A 20,633-nucleotide genomic window follows, 5' to 3' on the forward strand; every position below is an offset into this window, starting at 1 on the left:
CACTTCTGTCGCGCCTCTTTCATGAGTATTATGTTCAACAATTTGTTCAGGAGTAGCAGTGTTTACATCAATCTCCTTAAGCTCTTTATCTAGGACATATTCTTTGTCCTCATAGCGAATGGGCATTCGGATGTTTCGAATCCAATCATTGAAGTTCGAACCATCACAAATAACCCTCCCACATAAGTTCATGAGGGAGAAAGAGTCAGAAGGGATTGGGTTGGAAGCATTGTTTGAAGTAGACATTTGAAAAGAAAGACAAAGTGTAACAGCCCGAAATCTCAGGTATTGTTTAATTATGTTTTTAGGGTGAGTTGAGAGGGGACTCGGCGAGTTGGAGCCTAGACTCGCCGAGTAGGATCGCAGACCTGGTCGCGGGTCCGCGACTGGACTCGACGAGTCCAGATATGGACTCGGCGAGTCGACGCTGTTCAGCAGAAACCCTAACCGTTCGGTTTTGGATCGTATATAATGATCTTATATGCCGTCATTGTCCGTTTTTAGTCGATTGAGAGGAACCCTAAACGGCTGTGGGCATCTAGAGCAAGATTGGAGGATATTAGGGCTTGAAGAGGTTGTGGGACAAAGAGGAGAAGGGTTTTGGCTAAAGGAACAGCAAGGGATTCGAGTTCTGCGGGTTGGAGACACAGAGAGGGCATATTCCAGGTAATATTTCGGATTCCCTTCTGTTATTTGATGTGTTTATGAAATTAGGGTTTATGAAACCCATTTAGTGATTGGATGGGTTATTATGTTATTACCCAAACGTTTATACCCCAGTAATGAGATGTTTAGAAGTCCAGAAAGTCCCATGGTTGTATATCTCGGGACCATACGAAATTCAGGAAGCAGTGCTCGTCTGCATGGCATGGACTCGCCGAGTTGTTCTTCAGACTCGGCGAGTAGCTTGAAGCTTTACTGGGACTCGCCGAGTTGTTCTTCAGACTCGGCGAGTGGAGTTGGGGTGGCCCCGCGATTCTTTCAAGGGTAACTTGTCGGGTCGAGGAGGGTACTCGACGAGTAGATAAGGAATCTCAGAAAGTTGGAGGACGTCTAGACTCGCCGAGTCGCCATGGTACTTGGCGAGTCCGGTCGAGCTGACCATTGACCGTTGACCAGAGTTGACCTAAGTCTGACTTCTTAGGGATAGTCACACTTAGAAGATATGAGTGTTAATGAGATATGTGATGTTATAGGAAGGTTGTAGCTCGTGGGATTGTGCACGCGTGATTTCAGGAGTTGCTAGCTTTCAGCATTTACGAGGTGAGTCTTCTCACTATACTGTACCCGGAAGGGTTTGACTGTGTGACCGGAAGGTCGGATATGATATGCGACATGTATGCTATATGTGGTAAGTTATTTGTTATATGTGCTATGTATGTTATGGGCCGGAAGGCGATTATATTATGGGCCGGAAGGCAATATGTTATGGGCCGGAAGGCGATATGATGTGTGATGGACCGGAAGGTCGGCGTGGGTAAGGCCGGAAGGTTTACCCAGCAGGGACGGAAGTCCCCTGAGACACATGGACCGGAAGGTCGGGCCTGGAAAGGCGTATGTGCGTAAGTTGTATATTGGGGAACTCACTAAGCATTTATGCTTACAGTTGTTGTGCATGTATTTCAGGTACTAGCGAGGACCGTGGGAAGGCGCCGGCATGATCGATACACACTGAAGATTGTCTTTATGATCTTGGGATTTTGAATAAATGTATTTGACAGAATACTTAACTACTTGTGCCTTGTTTTAATTGGAATTAATTATGTTTTAAAAATGAAAAATTTGTTTGAAAAATTTGAGTTGTTACAATTGGTATCAGAGCCTTGGTTTGAGAGATTCGGGTGCACCTTCGGGGGTAACTGAACTCAAACCGAGGAGCTGAGGAAAACTTTTCAAATAAAGGCATAAAATTTTGTAAATGGTTTGTGGTAAGCAAGAAAGAAGCAGTGTGTACGATCAGTCAGCGCCCGAACGGTAATGATCCCCAGAATACCTTACAATATTATATGATGTGAATTGTTATGCATGCTAGAAGACTAGGTATTCATGATAGGACTAGAGTGGCCTGATTTGTGATGCCTTAGTCTAGGGAAGTTTGCTTATATGAGATGCTTTGCTAGTATGCGGGTAGATAGTGCATATCAGAAGTAGAGTACTCACTATCCGGAGTTTGGGGAGGAGAACTTGGGATGAACACTGATGCGGTGTGGTCGGTAGTATTGGGCCCGTACTACCGAGGACACCGGGTCAGTGGGAAACCCAAGTAAGAATCCCTGGATATCGGGGACGGGGTAGGGTCGCGTTATCGAGTGCAATTACACTTGATGGAGTCTCTGATAGTTTTATGTTGTATTTCAGAGACATCATGGTTAGACCACGCCACGGAGCGAGTACGAGCGGGGTGAGTGACGAGGATATTCGTCAGATGATTCACGAGGAGGTGGCGGCGGCGATCCGGGCTGAGATCCCGGAGATGTTTGGGTCTATTAAGACCACCCTGATGGAGACATTTGATGAGCGGTACGCCGCGTTGACTGAGGCTGCAACCGCTGCAGCTACCGCAGCTGTGGCCGCTGCTAGGCCACAGGGAGGTGATTCGTTGCTGTTCCGAGAGTTCAGCAACACGAAGCCACCGGAGTTCGATGGGACGCAGGATCCGATTGCTGCGATGAGGTGGATCGCGGATATAGAGGGGTGCTTCTACACTTGTTCATGCCCGGAGCACCTGAGGGTACGGTTCGCTTTGAACCAGCTCCGCCTGGGAGCGAAGGACTGGTGGAAGTTCGTGACAGCGAATTTCACTTTGGCAGAGACTACAGCGGTGACATGGGAGGGGTTTACTGCCATGTTCAGGGATGAGTACGTTCCCCCGGTGGAGAGGGAACGATTGGTACAGGAGTTCTTAACCCTCAAGCAGGGTACCGATTCTGTTGCGGTGATTACACGAAAGTTTCATGAGAGGGCGATGTTTTGCCCTGAGCTGGTGTCCTCGGAGCAGGCTCGGATGAGCCGATACTTGGGTGTCTTGAGGAGGGATATTCGGGAGTTTGTGTCAAACTCCACTTACCATACTTTTGCTGAGCTTCAGGCGAATGCCAGGAAGCGTGAGATCGAGTTGGAGACCCAGGCTCGGGAGGAGGCTGAGATTCAGCGGGTGGACCGGCGACCGGCTCAGTTCCAGCCGGCAGCCAAGCGGACCAAGCCCGCTGATTCGAGGGCGGGAGGTTCGAAGAGTCGCACTTGCGGGAAGTGCGGCAAGAGTCATGATGGAGTATGTCGATCTGGTGCTTGCTACAAGTGTGGCAAGGAGGGGCACATTGCTAGGGAGTGTCCCAAGGGATTTACGGTTTGCTTTCATTGCAACCAGACTGGCCATAGGAAGGCCGAGTGCCCTCAGCTTCTTCAGGGATCTGCACCTGCTGCCGGAGTTACTGCGACTCGACCGGTGAAGGCCGAGGCCCCGAGGGCTCGGGGAAGAGCCTTTCAGCTGACTGTGGAAGAGGTCCGCGCTGCGCCCGATGTTGTGGCAGGTATGTTGTAATTCATGTAATTATTTTAATGTCGATATGTTATGCTTATGTTATTATGCGCGTAGGTACTTTCCTTGTGAACTCTGTGCCTGCCTTAGTGTTATTTGACTCGGGTGCGAGTAGGTCCTTTGTGTCCTTAGCCTTTAGTCAGCATATCGGCGTTAGTCGTGAGTCGTTGAGTCGACCTTTGAGAGTTTCTATAGCTGACGAGAAGGTGATTTGTGCTACGGAGGTTCTTCGGGGATGTGTACTAGAGATTTTCGGGGTTGGATTCCCAATTGATCTGATTCCTATCGTGATGGGGGATGTCTGTGTCATTGTGGGCATGGACTGGCTGAGCCGATTCGGCGCGGTCATCAACTGTGAGCGTCAGTTGGTGACTATACGAGACCCTAGGGGGGGAGTTCTTTCGGTGTACGGCGAGGGTACCCGTTCGGGATCAGCTTTTTGTTCGGCCGCTAGGGCGAGGCAGTGTCTACAGCAGGGCTGTAAGGGTTTTGTGGCGTATGTGTTGGATACGCGGGAGATCGCCGAGAGACCGAAAACAGTTGAGGAAGTTCCTGTGGTGTGCGAGTTTTCAGATGTTTTTCCCGAGGAGTTGCCGGGAGTACCTCCTGTGAGGCAAGTAGAGTTTAGTATCGATCTGGTTCCGGGGGCCGCGCCTATTGCTAAAGTGCCCTATCGTCTTGCACCTCCAGAGATGCAAGAGTTGTCCTCGCAACTCCAGGAGTTGCTGGGGAAGGGATTCATTCGGCCGAGCAGCTCGCCATGGGGAGCACCTATTCTGTTCGTCAAGAAGAAGGATGGTTCACACCGGATGTGCATTGATTACCGGGAGTTGAACAAGCTAACGGTCAAGAACCGTTACCCGTTGCCGAGGATCGATGATTTATTCGATCAGTTGCAGGGAGCATCTTGGTTTTCCAAGATCGATCTGAGGTCTGGATACCATCAGGTGAGAGTACGAGATGAGGACGTCCAGAAGACAGCGTTTAGGACGCGATATGGGCATTATGAGTTTGTGGTGATGCCTTTTGGACTCACCAATGCCCCGGCTGTGTTCATGGATCTCATGAACAGGGTATGCAGGCCGATGTTGGATCGGTCAGTAATTGTATTTATCGACGACATTCTGGTGTATTCGAGATCTAGAGAGCAGCATGAGGAGCATTTGAGGGAGGTCCTTGAGGTATTGAGGTCGGAGAAGCTTTATGCAAAGTTCTCCAAATGTGACTTCTGGTTGCGGGAGGTCCAATTTCTAGGACATGTGGTTAATCAGAAAGGGATATTGGTCGATCCGGCCAAAGTTGAGGCGGTGATGAGTTGGGAGGTGCCGAAGTCACCCTCTGAGATCAGAAGTTTCCTTGGGTTGGCAGGGTATTATCGGAGATTTATCAAGGATTTCTCCAAGATCGCAGTGCCACTCACCAGATTGACCCGGAAGGGTGTTGCATTCTCATGGGGGCCCGAGCAGCAGACCTCCTTCGAGACACTTCGCCAGAGATTATGCGAAGCCCCGATATTAGCTCTCCCAGAAGGGATGGAAGATTTTGTGGTATATTGCGACGCATCGATTTCGGGATTGGGTGCAGTGTTGATGCAGAGGGGTCATGTGATAGCTTATGCGTCGAGGCAGCTGAAGCCTCATGAGGCGAGATACCCTACGCATGATTTAGAGTTGGGAGCAGTAGTGTTCGCTCTCAAAATTTGGCGTCACTACTTGTATGGGGTTCGATGTACGATATACACGGACCATAAGAGTTTGAAGTATTTGATGGATCAACCCAACCTAAACATGCGTCAGAGGAGATGGTTGGATGTGGTCAAGGATTATGATTGTGAGATCCTGTACCACCCAGGCAAGGCTAATGTGGTAGCCGATGCATTGAGCCGCAGGGCGGAGAGCACTCCATTGCGAGACGTATGCTTGAGACTGACTGTGATGACTCCAGTATTGGACGCTATTCGTGGGGCCCAGGCAGAGGCTGTGCGACCAGAAATGCAGAAGAAAGAGCGGGTTGTGGGGTTAATTTTGGAGTTTGTTAAGGATGGGCGAGAGCTTATGACATTTCAGGGTCGGATTTGGGTACCGTTCGTGGGCGGTACGCGTACTACTTTGATGGAAGAGGCTCATAGATCGAAATTCTCGATCCATCCTGATGCTACAAAGATGTACTTGGATTTGAGGAAGGAATATTGGTGGCCCTGTATGAAGAGGGACGTGGCATGGTTCGTTGAGAGGTGCTTGACCTGCCGTAGGGTTAAGGCTGAGCACCAGAGACCGCATGGCAAGTTACAGCCATTGGAGATCCCCGAGTGGAAGTGGGAACAGATCACTATGGATTTTATCACCAAATTGCCAAGGACTGCTAGGGGAGTTGACGCAATTTGGGTGATTGTGGATAGGTTGACGAAGAGTGCACACTTCCTTGCCATCAGCGAGAGTTCTTCAGCGGAGAAGTTGGCGGAGATATATGTGAGAGAGGTGGTATCTCGGCACGGGGTGCCGATCTCGATTGTGTCAGACCGTGATGTGCGCTTTACTTCCAGATTCTGGAAGAAATTCCATGAGGAGCTGGGTACTAAATTGCATTTTAGTACCGCATACCATCCCCAGACAGATGGGCAGAGCGAGCGGACGATTCAGACGCTGGAGGACATGCTCCGAGCGTGTGTGTTAGACTTCGGGGGTAGTTGGGACGCGTATTTACCATTGGCAGAGTTTTCCTACAACAACAGCCATCATTCGAGCATTGGTATGCCACCTTTTGAGCTGTTGTATGGTAGGAGGTGTCGGACCCCCATTTGCTGGGGAGAGGTGGGACAGAGAGTGATGGGCAGCACGGAGATCGTGCTCCAGACGACAGAGCAGATTCAGCAAGTGAGACAAAGGTTATTGACTGCCCAGAGCCGACAGAAGAGTTATGCAGACAGGCGCCGATCCGAGCTTGAATTTCAGGTCGGCGACTTCGTTCTCCTGAAGGTCTCTCCTTGGAAAGGAGTGATTCGATTCAGGAAGAGGGGCAAGTTGGGGCCCCGGTATATTGGACCATTTCGTATAATTGCGAGGATAGGCCGGGTAGCCTATCGGTTGGAGTTACCAGCGGAGTTGGGTCAGATCCATGACACTTTTCATGTGTCGCAGTTGAGGAAGTGCATAGCCGATGAGTCGGCAGTGGTTCCATTGGACGATATTCAGGTGGATGCGAGCCTGAATTACGCGGAGAGACCAGTGGCTATCAGAGATCGGAAGATCAAGGTTCTGAGGAACAAGGAGGTACCCCTGGTGTTGGTCCAATGGCAACACCGTAAGGGATCGGAAATGACTTGGGAACCGGAACGCGAGATGCGGGAGCAGCATCCGGAACTATTTGCGGAGTGAGGCTTCGAGGGCGAAGTCTAATCCAAGTGGGGGAGAGTTGTAACAGCCCGAAATCTCAGGTATTGTTTAATTATGTTTTTAGGGTGAGTTGAGAGGGGACTCGGCGAGTTGGAGCCTAGACTCGCCGAGTAGGATCGCAGACCTGGTCGCGGGTCCGCGACTGGACTCGACGAGTCCAGATATGGACTCGGCGAGTCGACGCTGTTCAGCAGAAACCCTAACCGTTCGGTTTTGGATCGTATATAATGATCTTATATGCCGTCATTGTCCGTTTTTAGTCGATTGAGAGGAACCCTAAACGGCTGTGGGCATCTAGAGCAAGATTGGAGGATATTAGGGCTTGAAGAGGTTGTGGGACAAAGAGGAGAAGGGTTTTGGCTAAAGGAACAGCAAGGGATTCGAGTTCTGCGGGTTGGAGACACAGAGAGGGCATATTCCAGGTAATATTTCGGATTCCCTTCTGTTATTTGATGTGTTTATGAAATTAGGGTTTATGAAACCCATTTAGTGATTGGATGGGTTATTATGTTATTACCCAAACGTTTATACCCCAGTAATGAGATGTTTAGAAGTCCAGAAAGTCCCATGGTTGTATATCTCGGGACCATACGAAATTCAGGAAGCAGTGCTCGTCTGCATGGCATGGACTCGCCGAGTTGTTCTTCAGACTCGGCGAGTAGCTTGAAGCTTTACTGGGACTCGCCGAGTTGTTCTTCAGACTCGGCGAGTGGAGTTGGGGTGGCCCCGCGATTCTTTCAAGGGTAACTTGTCAGGTCGAGGAGGGTACTCGACGAGTAGATAAGGAATCTCAGAAAGTTGGAGGACGTCTAGACTCGCCGAGTCGCCATGGTACTTGGCGAGTCCGGTCGAGCTGACCATTGACCGTTGACCAGAGTTGACCTAAGTCTGACTTCTTAGGGATAGTCACACTTAGAAGATATGAGTGTTAATGAGATATGTGATGTTATAGGAAGGTTGTAGCTCGTGGGATTGTGCACGCGTGATTTCAGGAGTTGCTAGCTTTCAGCATTTACGAGGTGAGTCTTCTCACTATACTGTACCCGGAAGGGTTTGACTGTGTGACCGGAAGGTCGGATATGATATGCGACATGTATGCTATATGTGGTAAGTTATTTGTTATATGTGCTATGTATGTTATGGGCCGGAAGGCGATTATATTATGGGCCGGAAGGCAATATGTTATGGGCCGGAAGGCGATATGATGTGTGATGGACCGGAAGGTCGGCGTGGGTAAGGCCGGAAGGTTTACCCAGCAGGGACGGAAGTCCCCTGAGACACATGGACCGGAAGGTCGGGCCTGGAAAGGCGTATGTGCGTAAGTTGTATATTGGGGAACTCACTAAGCATTTATGCTTACAGTTGTTGTGCATGTATTTCAGGTACTAGCGAGGACCGTGGGAAGGCGCCGGCATGATCGATACACACTGAAGATTGTCTTTATGATCTTGGGATTTTGAATAAATGTATTTGACAGAATACTTAACTACTTGTGCCTTGTTTTAATTGGAATTAATTATGTTTTAAAAATGAAAAATTTGTTTGAAAAATTTGAGTTGTTACAATTGGTATCAGAGCCTTGGTTTGAGAGATTCGGGTGCACCTTCGGGGGTAACTGAACTCAAACCGAGGAGCTGAGGAAAACTTTTCAAATAAAGGCATAAAATTTTGTAAATGGTTTGTGGTAAGCAAGAAAGAAGCAGTGTGTACGATCAGTCAGCGCCCGAACGGTAATGATCCCCAGAATACCTTACAATATTATATGATGTGAATTGTTATGCATGCTAGAAGACTAGGTATTCATGATAGGACTAGAGTGGCCTGATTTGTGATGCCTTAGTCTAGGGAAGTTTGCTTATATGAGATGCTTTGCTAGTATGCGGGTAGATAGTGCATATCAGAAGTAGAGTACTCACTATCCGGAGTTTGGGGAGGAGAACTTGGGATGAACACTGATGCGGTGTGGTCGGTAGTATTGGGCCCGTACTACCGAGGACACCGGGTCAGTGGGAAACCCAAGTAAGAATCCCTGGATATCGGGGACGGGGTAGGGTCGCGTTATCGAGTGCAATTACACTTGATGGAGTCTCTGATAGTTTTATGTTGTATTTCAGAGACATCATGGTTAGACCACGCCACGGAGCGAGTACGAGCGGGGTGAGTGACGAGGATATTCGTCAGATGATTCACGAGGAGGTGGCGGCGGCGATCCGGGCTGAGATCCCGGAGATGTTTGGGTCTATTAAGACCACCCTGATGGAGACATTTGATGAGCGGTACGCCGCGTTGACTGAGGCTGCAACCGCTGCAGCTACCGCAGCTGTGGCCGCTGCTAGGCCACAGGGAGGTGATTCGTTGCTGTTCCGAGAGTTCAGCAACACGAAGCCACCGGAGTTCGATGGGACGCAGGATCCGATTGCTGCGATGAGGTGGATCGCGGATATAGAGGGGTGCTTCTACACTTGTTCATGCCCGGAGCACCTGAGGGTACGGTTCGCTTTGAACCAGCTCCGCCTGGGAGCGAAGGACTGGTGGAAGTTCGTGACAGCGAATTTCACTTTGGCAGAGACTACAGCGGTGACATGGGAGGGGTTTACTGCCATGTTCAGGGATGAGTACGTTCCCCCGGTGGAGAGGGAACGATTGGTACAGGAGTTCTTAACCCTCAAGCAGGGTACCGATTCTGTTGCGGTGATTACACGAAAGTTTCATGAGAGGGCGATGTTTTGCCCTGAGCTGGTGTCCTCGGAGCAGGCTCGGATGAGCCGATACTTGGGTGTCTTGAGGAGGGATATTCGGGAGTTTGTGTCAAACTCCACTTACCATACTTTTGCTGAGCTTCAGGCGAATGCCAGGAAGCGTGAGATCGAGTTGGAGACCCAGGCTCGGGAGGAGGCTGAGATTCAGCGGGTGGACCGGCGACCGGCTCAGTTCCAGCCGGCAGCCAAGCGGACCAAGCCCGCTGATTCGAGGGCGGGAGGTTCGAAGAGTCGCACTTGCGGGAAGTGCGGCAAGAGTCATGATGGAGTATGTCGATCTGGTGCTTGCTACAAGTGTGGCAAGGAGGGGCACATTGCTAGGGAGTGTCCCAAGGGATTTACGGTTTGCTTTCATTGCAACCAGAATGGCCATAGGAAGGCCGAGTGCCCTCAGCTTCTTCAGGGATCTGCACCTGCTGCCGGAGTTACTGCGACTCGACCGGTGAAGGCCAAGGCCCCGAGGGCTCGGGGAAGAGCCTTTCAGCTGACTGTGGAAGAGGTCCGCGCTGCGCCCGATGTTGTGGCAGGTATGTTGTAATTCATGTAATTATTTTAATGTCGATATGTTATGCTTATGTTATTATGCGCGTAGGTACTTTCCTTGTGAACTCTGTGCCTGCCTTAGTGTTATTTGACTCGGGTGCGAGTAGGTCCTTTGTGTCCTTAGCCTTTAGTCAGCATATCGGCGTTAGTCGTGAGTCGTTGAGTCGACCTTTGAGAGTTTCTATAGCTGACGAGAAGGTGATTTGTGCTACGGAGGTTCTTCGGGGATGTGTACTAGAGATTTTCGGGGTTGGATTCCCAATTGATCTGACTCCTATCGTGATGGGGGATGTCTGTGTCATTGTGGGCATGGACTGGCTGAGCCGATTCGGCGCGGTCATCAACTGTGAGCGTCAGTTGGTGACTATACGAGACCCTAGGGGGGGAGTTCTTTCGGTGTACGGCGAGGGTACCCGTTCGGGATCAGCTTTTTGTTCGGCCGCTAGGGCGAGGCAGTGTCTACAGCAGGGCTGTAAGGGTTTTGTGGCGTATGTGTTGGATACGCGGGAGATCGCCGAGAGACCGAAAACAGTTGAGGAAGTTCCTGTGGTGTGCGAGTTTTCAGATGTTTTTCCCGAGGAGTTGCCGGGAGTACCTCCTGTGAGGCAAGTAGAGTTTAGTATCGATCTGGTTCCGGGGGCCGCGCCTATTGCTAAAGTGCCCTATCGTCTTGCACCTCCAGAGATGCAAGAGTTGTCCTCGCAACTCCAGGAGTTGCTGGGGAAGGGATTCATTCGGCCGAGCAGCTCGCCATGGGGAGCACCTATTCTGTTCGTCAAGAAGAAGGATGGTTCACACCGGATGTGCATTGATTACCGGGAGTTGAACAAGCTAACGGTCAAGAACCGTTACCCGTTGCCGAGGATCGATGATTTATTCGATCAGTTGCAGGGAGCATCTTGGTTTTCCAAGATCGATCTGAGGTCTGGATACCATCAGGTGAGAGTACGAGATGAGGACGTCCAGAAGACAGCGTTTAGGACGCGATATGGGCATTATGAGTTTGTGGTGATGCCTTTTGGACTCACCAATGCCCCGGCTGTGTTCATGGATCTCATGAACAGGGTATGCAGGCCGATGTTGGATCGGTCAGTAATTGTATTTATCGACGACATTCTGGTGTATTCGAGATCTAGAGAGCAGCATGAGGAGCATTTGAGGGAGGTCCTTGAGGTATTGAGGTCGGAGAAGCTTTATGCAAAGTTCTCCAAATGTGACTTCTGGTTGCGGGAGGTCCAATTTCTAGGACATGTGGTTAATCAGAAAGGGATATTGGTCGATCCGGCCAAAGTTGAGGCGGTGATGAGTTGGGAGGTGCCGAAGTCACCCTCTGAGATCAGAAGTTTCCTTGGGTTGGCAGGGTATTATCGGAGATTTATCAAGGATTTCTCCAAGATCGCAGTGCCACTCACCAGATTGACCCGGAAGGGTGTTGCATTCTCATGGGGGCCCGAGCAGCAGACCTCCTTCGAGACACTTCGCCAGAGATTATGCGAAGCCCCGATATTAGCTCTCCCAGAAGGGATTCAATGAACTTTTCAATGGTACGTTTAAATCTCGATTATGCCCTTCAAGTTTGTGACTGGGATACCGAGGATCACAAACAATGTGTGAATAACCATGCAAATTAGCTTGGTACTCTCGATGTTACAAATCACCTAATCAATGTGTCGGCTTGCCACACGCGCTCCATTAATCCATGATTAACACCAAGCTACCATTTGCCACACATTGTCAGTCCTAAATTAGTGTCCCGGTTAACCATACACGCTCCACTAACGACTTAACAAGGTGCAAAGTGCAATTTCATGGAATAACACCATTTTCACATTTTTCCTAAAGTAACTAAGATTGGGAATTTATAAAGGTTTAATTACTTTATAATTCATTATAATTATTAATGAGAATTAATGTCCTATCCTACCCATTCGGCTAACAACCCTCCACCAGTCAAGGAAGTGGTGGATGAGAGTGGACACCCATTAAACGACCATTTTATAGGCAATAACCTTATACCCCCCTTATAGACCGGCTTTGTGAATGAGGCCAACTAACAGTAAGACTGACTTATCTTATACATACATACATATATATATATATATATATATATATATATATATATATATATATAAGTATTAAACTTTAACATTATAATAGTATAAGGGTTGAATTTTAATCTTTTAAAACTCTAGCGGTTGGAATTAAAGTTTCATTAATGCAACTTTTCAAGTTCCAAAACTTGAGATCAAGTTTTGTAACTTGTCAAAAACTTTTGACATTCATAACTTATGAACTTTTATGTTCCATGAATGAGACCTTTCCAATTCCAAACTTGTGTACAAGTTATGAAACCTTCCAAGACTCTTAGAATTCTATAACTTACATTAGTTAATGGTTTCATAAATAAAGACTTTTCAAATTCCAAACTTGAGGGAAAGTTATGGAACTTATTCAAGAACACATATAGATCAAATTAACTAATCTAATTACGATATGAAGATCATTTACCAATTTGACCTAATTTGATTCATAGTACATGATAACTTCAAATTTTACAAATAACTAGTATATCACAAAAACAAGTAGTTATCTTAGAAGTTGATGAACTTCATGTTATTGGATGGGGGTTAACATTACCATATCAATTGAATTTTATGAACCAAAACAATTTGTGGTAATGTTCCTAATCCAAAACAGACCAAAACCTCAAAGATTATGCCATCATTTCATCCAACTCGTTGAGTCCCATTATGGACTCGTCAAGTTCATGACTAAATTCATCCAACTCGTCGAGTTCAATGATGGACTCGACGAGTTGGCCCTGACAGAATCCTGAAATGCAGTTTTTTTAGCTTTGAAAATTACACAATTGCATCAATACAATAGAAAACACCCATGGCTCTGATATCACTGTTGGGTTTTATGTACTCTAACATTCATATAGTGCACATACAACCCTAATGCTTTGGATATAAGTTTCCTCTAATTATACATGCAACATTGTTTCCAAAGCATGATGCCTAAACTAGCATACAAAAATTTGATACATGAATCATAAAACAAGTTAGAAAGCTACCTCTTGATGTTGCTAGTAAGACTTTGGCCTTGTGAGAACTTAGCACCCCAAGTGTTGTGCCTCAAACAAGTCACAAACACAAATAAACAATTAAATGGATATGAGAGAGGCTAAGGAGACTAGAAATCGGATTCTCTTCTTGGCATGCAAGGTGGTCACCGATTTTAGCTTATGATAACATATATATATATATATATATATATATATATATATATATATATGGAAAACAAAGAGTCATGTCTAACCCTAATCCACATAACCTTATGATCCATGCATATGATTTGAGCCAACACTTCATGGACTAATCCATAAGCTTAACCCATCACAAATCAATCATGGATCATTATCCCAATCTATATGTGTCCATTTAATTAGTCTCTTTTGATCACTAAATTAAATCTAAATTAATTCTTGATCAATATTAATTAAATAATATGATTCCTCAATTAATATATTATAGTTATAATCTATTAATAAATCATAATAACCTCTTAATCAAATATCCATCCATCAAATTGTTCTGGTGAAGGCAACTCGAAATGGACCATGCTACTATCGGGTCAAGTATATACCAATTATAGTTATGGGCTTAGACACCTAATCCAACACATTGAAGCCCCATGCAAGCTTTAGGATGTCATTTTGGCCTTTTAAGCTCCAAAAGGACATGCATGGAGAGAAAGCTAGAAACTTTACGTGTTCATGTAGTGTCTAGAGTTTAGATCTCAGTTTGTATGCCTTAGCTTGAAGTATTAATGGCTTTTAGATCAAGATCTAGATCTTAAGGAGTTAGGGTTTGAGCTAAATCCATTAAGGAAGAGTATTAACAGACTGAAGAACTCGACGAGTTCATGAAGAAACTTGACGACTTGGGACGATTTATCCCGATCCTGTAGAGGATAGAACTCGCCGAGTTTGAGGAAGGATTCAACGAGTTGACTCGTTTTATCACGATTCTGAGAAGCATGGAAACTCGACGAGTTAGGAGATGACTCGACGAGTTGAGTCAACTCGGGGTTGACTTTGACTTTGACCAAGGTCGACCCTTGAGGGGTTAAAAGTGTAAAAATGGGTAATTAAGGAAATCTTCTACGTGTAGGGGCTTGAGTCGGGTGATATCCGGAGCCGGAGTTTTTGCAGCTATTTCCAGATTTCAAGGTGAGTTACCTTCCAGTAGAAGTGAGTCTAAGGCCACAATGCCGACCCACTAGTAGGTGTTGATTGTTAGATGATTGTCTTTGTGATAATTGTCTGGTATGCCACTATCTGTTATGTTCTATGTGCTACTATGGTATGGTGTTATTTGATAGTGAAAGTAAGGGTGAAATAGTCCCTGTATCCGATCAAAAGGACCGAAGGGGTAGGCCAGCACCCAGATATGCTAGGAAGTACGTGACTTATGCTTTTATATGCTAGAATATTATGTGGTAGTGGTAGGGGTGAAATAGTCCCCGTATCCGGTCGAAAGGACCGAAGGGGTAGGACAACACCCAAATATGTTAGTCAGTTATCGTTTGAAAGAGACTGAAGGGGTAGGCCAGCACCCAGGTATGTTAGGAATTATCCGGCTGAAAGAGACCGAAGGGGTAGACCGACACCCAGATATGCTCGATGGTTACTGGTTGAAAGAGACCGAAGGGGTAGGCTAGCACCCAGATATGTTAGGCAATATGTTTGTTGTATGGTATGTGGTATGATGGGGGAACTCACTAAGCTTCGTGCTTACGGTTTACAGTTTTGGTTTCAAGTACTTCTTCTACGAAGGGAAAGGAACTGGCATGACTGTAGCGCATCACACATGATTTTCCGCACTATGAGATTCTTGGGATTTTGTACTCTAACATTACTATTATATGACATGTTTTATGACACATGACTTATGGGTTTTAATGATATGATATGACATTGATGATGTTTTCAGTAAATTGTTTTATAAATTATTAAATCAAAAATGAAATTTTTGGTCTTGGATTTTGGAGCGTTACACTTCATTTCTTTGACCTCCCAAACTGTGGCATCCAGTAAACTCTGCTTCGGTATCAATATTTAAATTGATATCCTTCATGTCAACATCAACATCTTCAATTAGGTTGTCCTCATCAATCATAAAGTCACTATCTTCATCTTCACTGTTTTGATTCTCAAACTCCATATTATCAGACTCCTTTTGTCTCCATTCATCACTAAAAGGAATACTATCTTGGTCTTTAAACCCATGAAATAGGATGCTATCTTGGTCTTAAAACCCTTAAAAAGGTTGAAAGTTTGTCATTAACTCATCATCTATGTTGATGTTAGTTGAAAATTCATTGACTCCTTGAGGATCATTATCCATGACAACTCTATACCCCTCATCTGTAAATCCTTCCACACCCTCGCCATTGGATTTGTTCATGTCAAGTATTGTCTGCAAAAGTATTGTCTAATACAACTTATTAATTGAAGTGACGACAACGGAGGCTGGGAAGCAAAAAGACCAAAATGCCCTCACATGGAGGGCACGTAATGGCCCTAACTGATCCAAACAAACGGGCTAAGACGGAATGGACTAAAAACCGAGAAAAACCTTGATTTTGGATCTTTTATATAAATTGGAAAGTTTTTGGACCTCATCCAAGGTTTTTGAGTAAATTACACGAATGGTCCCTATGGTTTAGGGTAATTTGTGCGTTTGGTCCCTAACTTATTTTTTAACTCGGAAGGTCCCTACTGTTTGTTTTTGTTACGCGTTTGGTCCCTATCATACCTAAAAGAAGTTATTTTGCCCTTGATTTTTTAATTTATTTAATAAACACACCCCAACCCACCCCTCACCTTACATTACCTACCACATCATTTTTTTCTATTTAAATAATAGTCTTTTTAGGTAAGACAGAGACCAAACGTGTAACAAAAATAAAAAATGGAGACTTTCCGAATTAAAAAAATAAATTAGGAGTATTCATGTAATTTACTCAAAGTTTTTTGCAAACCACGAGTTAGAGTTTTGTCAAAATGTAACATTTTTCCTAACCCTAATCCCCAAAATATTTTACCAATACTACCGTAAATCCGTTTCGACTATGGTCTTCATCACGCTCATTCGTTAGACTGAAGAATTTGTCTCTGGTATGCGTAAGTATCTTCTGCACTTCATCCTCGATCAATTTTTATCTTATCGATTTAGGCATTATTATAGTTCGATAACCAGGTTATCAAACCCTAATACACTTCTGTTTTCTTATCTGTTCTTCACATGGTTTATTTTCAACACATATTACCCGTCTCATGTACGGTAAGCAAAATTCATCCCATTTACAGCTTGTTTGCATCATCAATCAACCAATTTAGACCCGAAATCAAGAACAATCTGCAGACAAACTTTCATTAGGTCAAAAACAGTAAGATCCATCTCTAGCAATCGAGTTCACAATTATTTGTTCATATAAACAGATCTTTATACGCGGGTTATCGTTAAACTGGTTTGAAACAAATCTAATTGAACAAAACCTTATGTCACGAACTAGATTCTCCTTCCTAATGTTCGATAAGCCTAAAATTGATACAGAATTTCATTACTTATCGAATCGCTCGTTTTTCAAAGCCAAAATCGACTGAAAAACACAAACTTTCTCATGAAAATGTTTGTGATAACTGATTACAATATTGGTATTAATCATTTTACTTGATCAAAGTATCACCATGTCCCAGCATTCCTGAATTGCCACCTGTCTCTAAGAATCTTTAAAATGGAGTTTTTGAAAAAGGGGTCCTCCTAAATATGGATGATTCTGCCATAATAATTCTCCTAAAATTATTTGTTGGCTTCTGATGACTACACATGTAGAGAACTATTGTGTGGACAGATACGAGTCATACATATTTCACTATTACATTTTTTCATATCTTCAATCTTCAACATGAATTTGTTGCAACTTTGTATATCGTATATATATTTAGATTGACATAAGTTATTGCTTGCATATAGTAGACCCTTTTAGAATCTGTTTGATGTAAATGTCTTTGTTTCATAGTTCTCATAATATACGTGTAGAATCTATTTGAACGATCCAAAATTGCTTCGGTATCCTATGATATGACAACATTCATTGAAAAGTTATAGGTGAAACATTACATCATGCTTTATAAATAATATGAAATGTGCTTTAATAGTTAATGTGTTCCTAGGACACTAGATAGAGTAGAAGGTAGTAGATGTGATTGTAGGCCAATAAGAAATAAAGTTATGATATTTGTTGTTCATCACACCAATAGAAACTATTGTTTACTTGAGGGGTCCCTTTTTTGGAGAATTTATTTAGTTGGAACACTTTGCTTCTTTTAACTCCACATGAAAATCTGTACTTTTGGAGGTGAAAAAGGTCTACAAATGCAATTCATTCATGTTTTTTTTTTATTAGGGTTTGTTTGGTTGGATTGGGTGGAAGAGAAATGATGAATGAATGGAATAATGTCAAAGGTACATTGATTCCATTACATAATCATTTTTGGTTGGTAATGTAAAAATAGATTGATGTTTTCATTTGAAGATATTATATTATATGTAAATAGAAGCTAAATGTTGAACACTACTTTCTATTTTCATTTTAATAAAAGTCTAGAATATAGCATTTACAAAATAACAAAACTAAAAAATTAAATATAATGAAGCTTTACTAAAACTCAAACGAAATCACATAGAAAATAAACTTATAATTTAATTAAGATCATGAAATTGCTAACAAAATAATTTAATAAATTACACATTTGGTCCTTATAGTTTGCCTAAATTCACACTATTAGTCCTACTATTGGATTTTTGACATCGCCGGTCCTTGTGCCCTGCCCTATGGTCCCTAAGGCTAACTTCCGTTAATTTCCATTCCACCGTAAAATGCATGTGAAAAGACAAATATACCCCTTTTTTTAAGTTCTTTATTTTATTGACGTTGTTGATAACCTTAGGGACCATTTATGTAATTTACTCAAAGTTCTATTACTTAGAGAGTTGAAAAGACCGATTTGGTCGCAGGATTCGAGTAGAATCAATGGAGAAGGTTACAAACGGGGAAGTGAAAAGGGTGGTGGGGGTTGTATGCAGGCGGTGTAAAGAAACATATGACCCGTCGTCAAACGCTCCTTCTGCTTGTCGATTTCATCCTTCTTTCTTTGTGTGTCGACGTCATGATGATCAGAAAAGGTGTCTTTTTATAATGATTAAATCAATGGGAATTTGTACACATTTAGTCACTGATGTTTTTTTTTTTTTTTCTTTTTTTCTACATTTGATCATTTAACCTGTTTTTCTATACACGTCTAGGTTAATGCTTAACCTGGAGCTGGAACAGTCGGTTATAAGGACTTATTACCTGAATGTGTACAGAAAAACAAGTTAAATGGTCAAATGTGGACAAAAAAAACATTAGTGACTAAATGTGTACAAAATAAAAACTATATTACCCGATTAAGTCATTTCCCCTTTTTAAAACTAATACGATTGGATTAATTGTTGTTTAATATCAATTGAGGCAAGTAGATTGTTAATATGTATTGAAACTTTTTGAAGGTACTATGAATTGGGACCTAATGATCCACCATATGCTGCTAAATTCTATGATTGTTGTGGAGCAGAGGATCCCAGTGCATCTGGTTGCACCACTAGTTTTCATCTCTCTTATGATGATGCTTGAAAGACTATTTGTGTTGAATGTACATTGCTTTGAAGATGCTAAGATATGTATATAAAATCTTGAAAGAATAATTAATAAATAAACGTGCGCTTTGTTTATGGGATGTTCACATGTAGTCATTTGTGTCATTTCAATGCTTGGTAGGGTAACCAACTAGGCAACAACTAATGTTTGTTCAAAAATATGCCATTATGATATGTTGTAGTAGGTTTAAGTGGTTTCCCAACCTATTGTAAATAATGAAAACAAGTTACAAAAATGCAACGGTTTCCCAAACGAATGTTTAATGACAAGTATGTTTTTAGAACATCGATTTTATTTCAAAAACCATATTCAATTTCCATAAATTTATAAAATTTGGATTATAACCAAAACATGTTTGATTGGGGAATTATATTATGTTGAGTTTCCAATTCCACAATTTATATTAGATACTTGTGATGGGTAAATTAGAAAATTTCCTATTAAATATTTCGATAAAGTATTCATGATTAGGGTCGAGTTAAAACTTTTTAACTGAAACCCGAAGCGTTTGGAACTGATAATTTGGTATTCGGTCAGGTTCCCTTAATTCATCATTTTCGGTTTTTGATTTTTTAGGTTTCGGTATGGTTCCGAACATCCGAACCTGTTTACATCCCTATTCATAATTATTATTAAGAAAATGTTGAATTTGGTCTTCATAATTACCATTAATAAAATGTTTAATTCCGAATAGCATGAATTTTTCTTTAATTCTAATTATTAAGAAAATGTTTACTTCTCAAATTAATAAAATGTTTACTAATATTTGAAAGATCTTAAATTTCTCAAAACAAAATCTAATTTCAATCCATATTCCAAACCAAATGTCAGTCTTTTAGCTGAACCAGTTTGGTTACCAACTCCCGGTTCAACCGCCAGGTCGACCAAATTTTTAGAATTTTCTTGTATTTATTTTCATGTGTATATATAACCAAGAATTTGATGGAGTAGAGTGTGAAACGACAGTCAAATCTGCTTTAAATGTGTGGGTTCGTTTTTGCGTTCCCTATTTTGATTGTCTAGATTTTGTAGCCCAAACATTGAAGTCCAAGTCCATTTTACCAGCTCAACATGGTTTTTAGCGGTTCATTGTATTTGGTTCAATTAGTTTTTGTGAAAACCAGCCAGTTAGATCCTATGTATAAAAAAAGATAAAATCGTTGCTACTCCTCTTCTTCGGGTCCGATTCGACCCGATTTTTAAAACATTGTCCAAACCAATCATCTTAACATGCTACATTGGTGATGCTAAACATATAAAATTCACCAAACGATTGTCTTTATTTTCCAAGTACCAAAAACATACCAATAACATTAATGAGTAACCTACTTTCAAATTTTACCATTTTCATCCAAATTCAAGATAATGTGTTTATATCCACAAAATGCCAATACTTTCATAATCTAATCAACCATTCACCAAACAAACTCCATCATATCTATTTTTGTCAACAAAAAACATGAATTACCAAATGTTTGACATTTTACCAATTTGATGATATTTCTATAAAATAAACATCATTCTAACATCAATTCCACTAAACAAGATTACATTGCTAACTTATAGCAGAAATCAACAAAGGCATCACCTATATAGCATCATATTTGATAACATCAATACAATCTAAACACA

The 20,633-nt window shown here is 43.1% G+C and overlaps 1 protein-coding gene across 5 annotated transcripts; it reads left to right on the forward strand.

The window, feature by feature from the left end:
• The first annotated feature begins 16,281 nt into the window (after nt 1-16,281).
• LOC111887829 (uncharacterized) lies at nt 16,282-19,075 on the forward strand. Of its 5 annotated transcripts, none has more exons than XM_023883977.2 (3): nt 16,282-16,422; nt 18,320-18,487; nt 18,854-19,075. In XM_023883977.2, exons 2-3 carry the CDS (start codon nt 18,336-18,338, stop codon nt 18,975-18,977), a joined length of 276 nt encoding a protein of 91 aa, XP_023739745.1. In that variant the 5' UTR covers nt 16,282-16,422; nt 18,320-18,335; the 3' UTR covers nt 18,978-19,075. The 5 variants fall into 5 exon arrangements, with proteins under 5 accessions (XP_023739745.1, XP_042755130.1, XP_052624411.1 ...); XM_042899196.2 differs by having other exon boundaries at nt 16,287-16,416; XM_052768451.1 differs by lacking the exon at nt 16,282-16,422 and adding an exon at nt 16,444-16,582.
• The last annotated feature ends 1,558 nt before the right edge of the window (nt 19,076-20,633 follow it).

This window comes from Lactuca sativa, chromosome 2 (assembly GCF_002870075.4).
Source record: "Lactuca sativa cultivar Salinas chromosome 2, Lsat_Salinas_v11, whole genome shotgun sequence".
Taxonomy (NCBI): domain Eukaryota; kingdom Viridiplantae; phylum Streptophyta; class Magnoliopsida; order Asterales; family Asteraceae; genus Lactuca; species Lactuca sativa.

Bases quoted from the DNA above. Each gene is read 5' to 3' on its own strand.
- LOC111887829 (XM_023883977.2), top strand. From the start codon at position 18,336: ATGGAGAAGGTTACAAACGGGGAAGTGAAAAGGGTGGTGGGGGTTGTA. The intron at 18,488-18,853 runs GTGTCTTTTTAT...AACTTTTTGAAG, and splicing joins CGTCATGATGATCAGAAAAG to GTACTATGAATTGGGACCTA.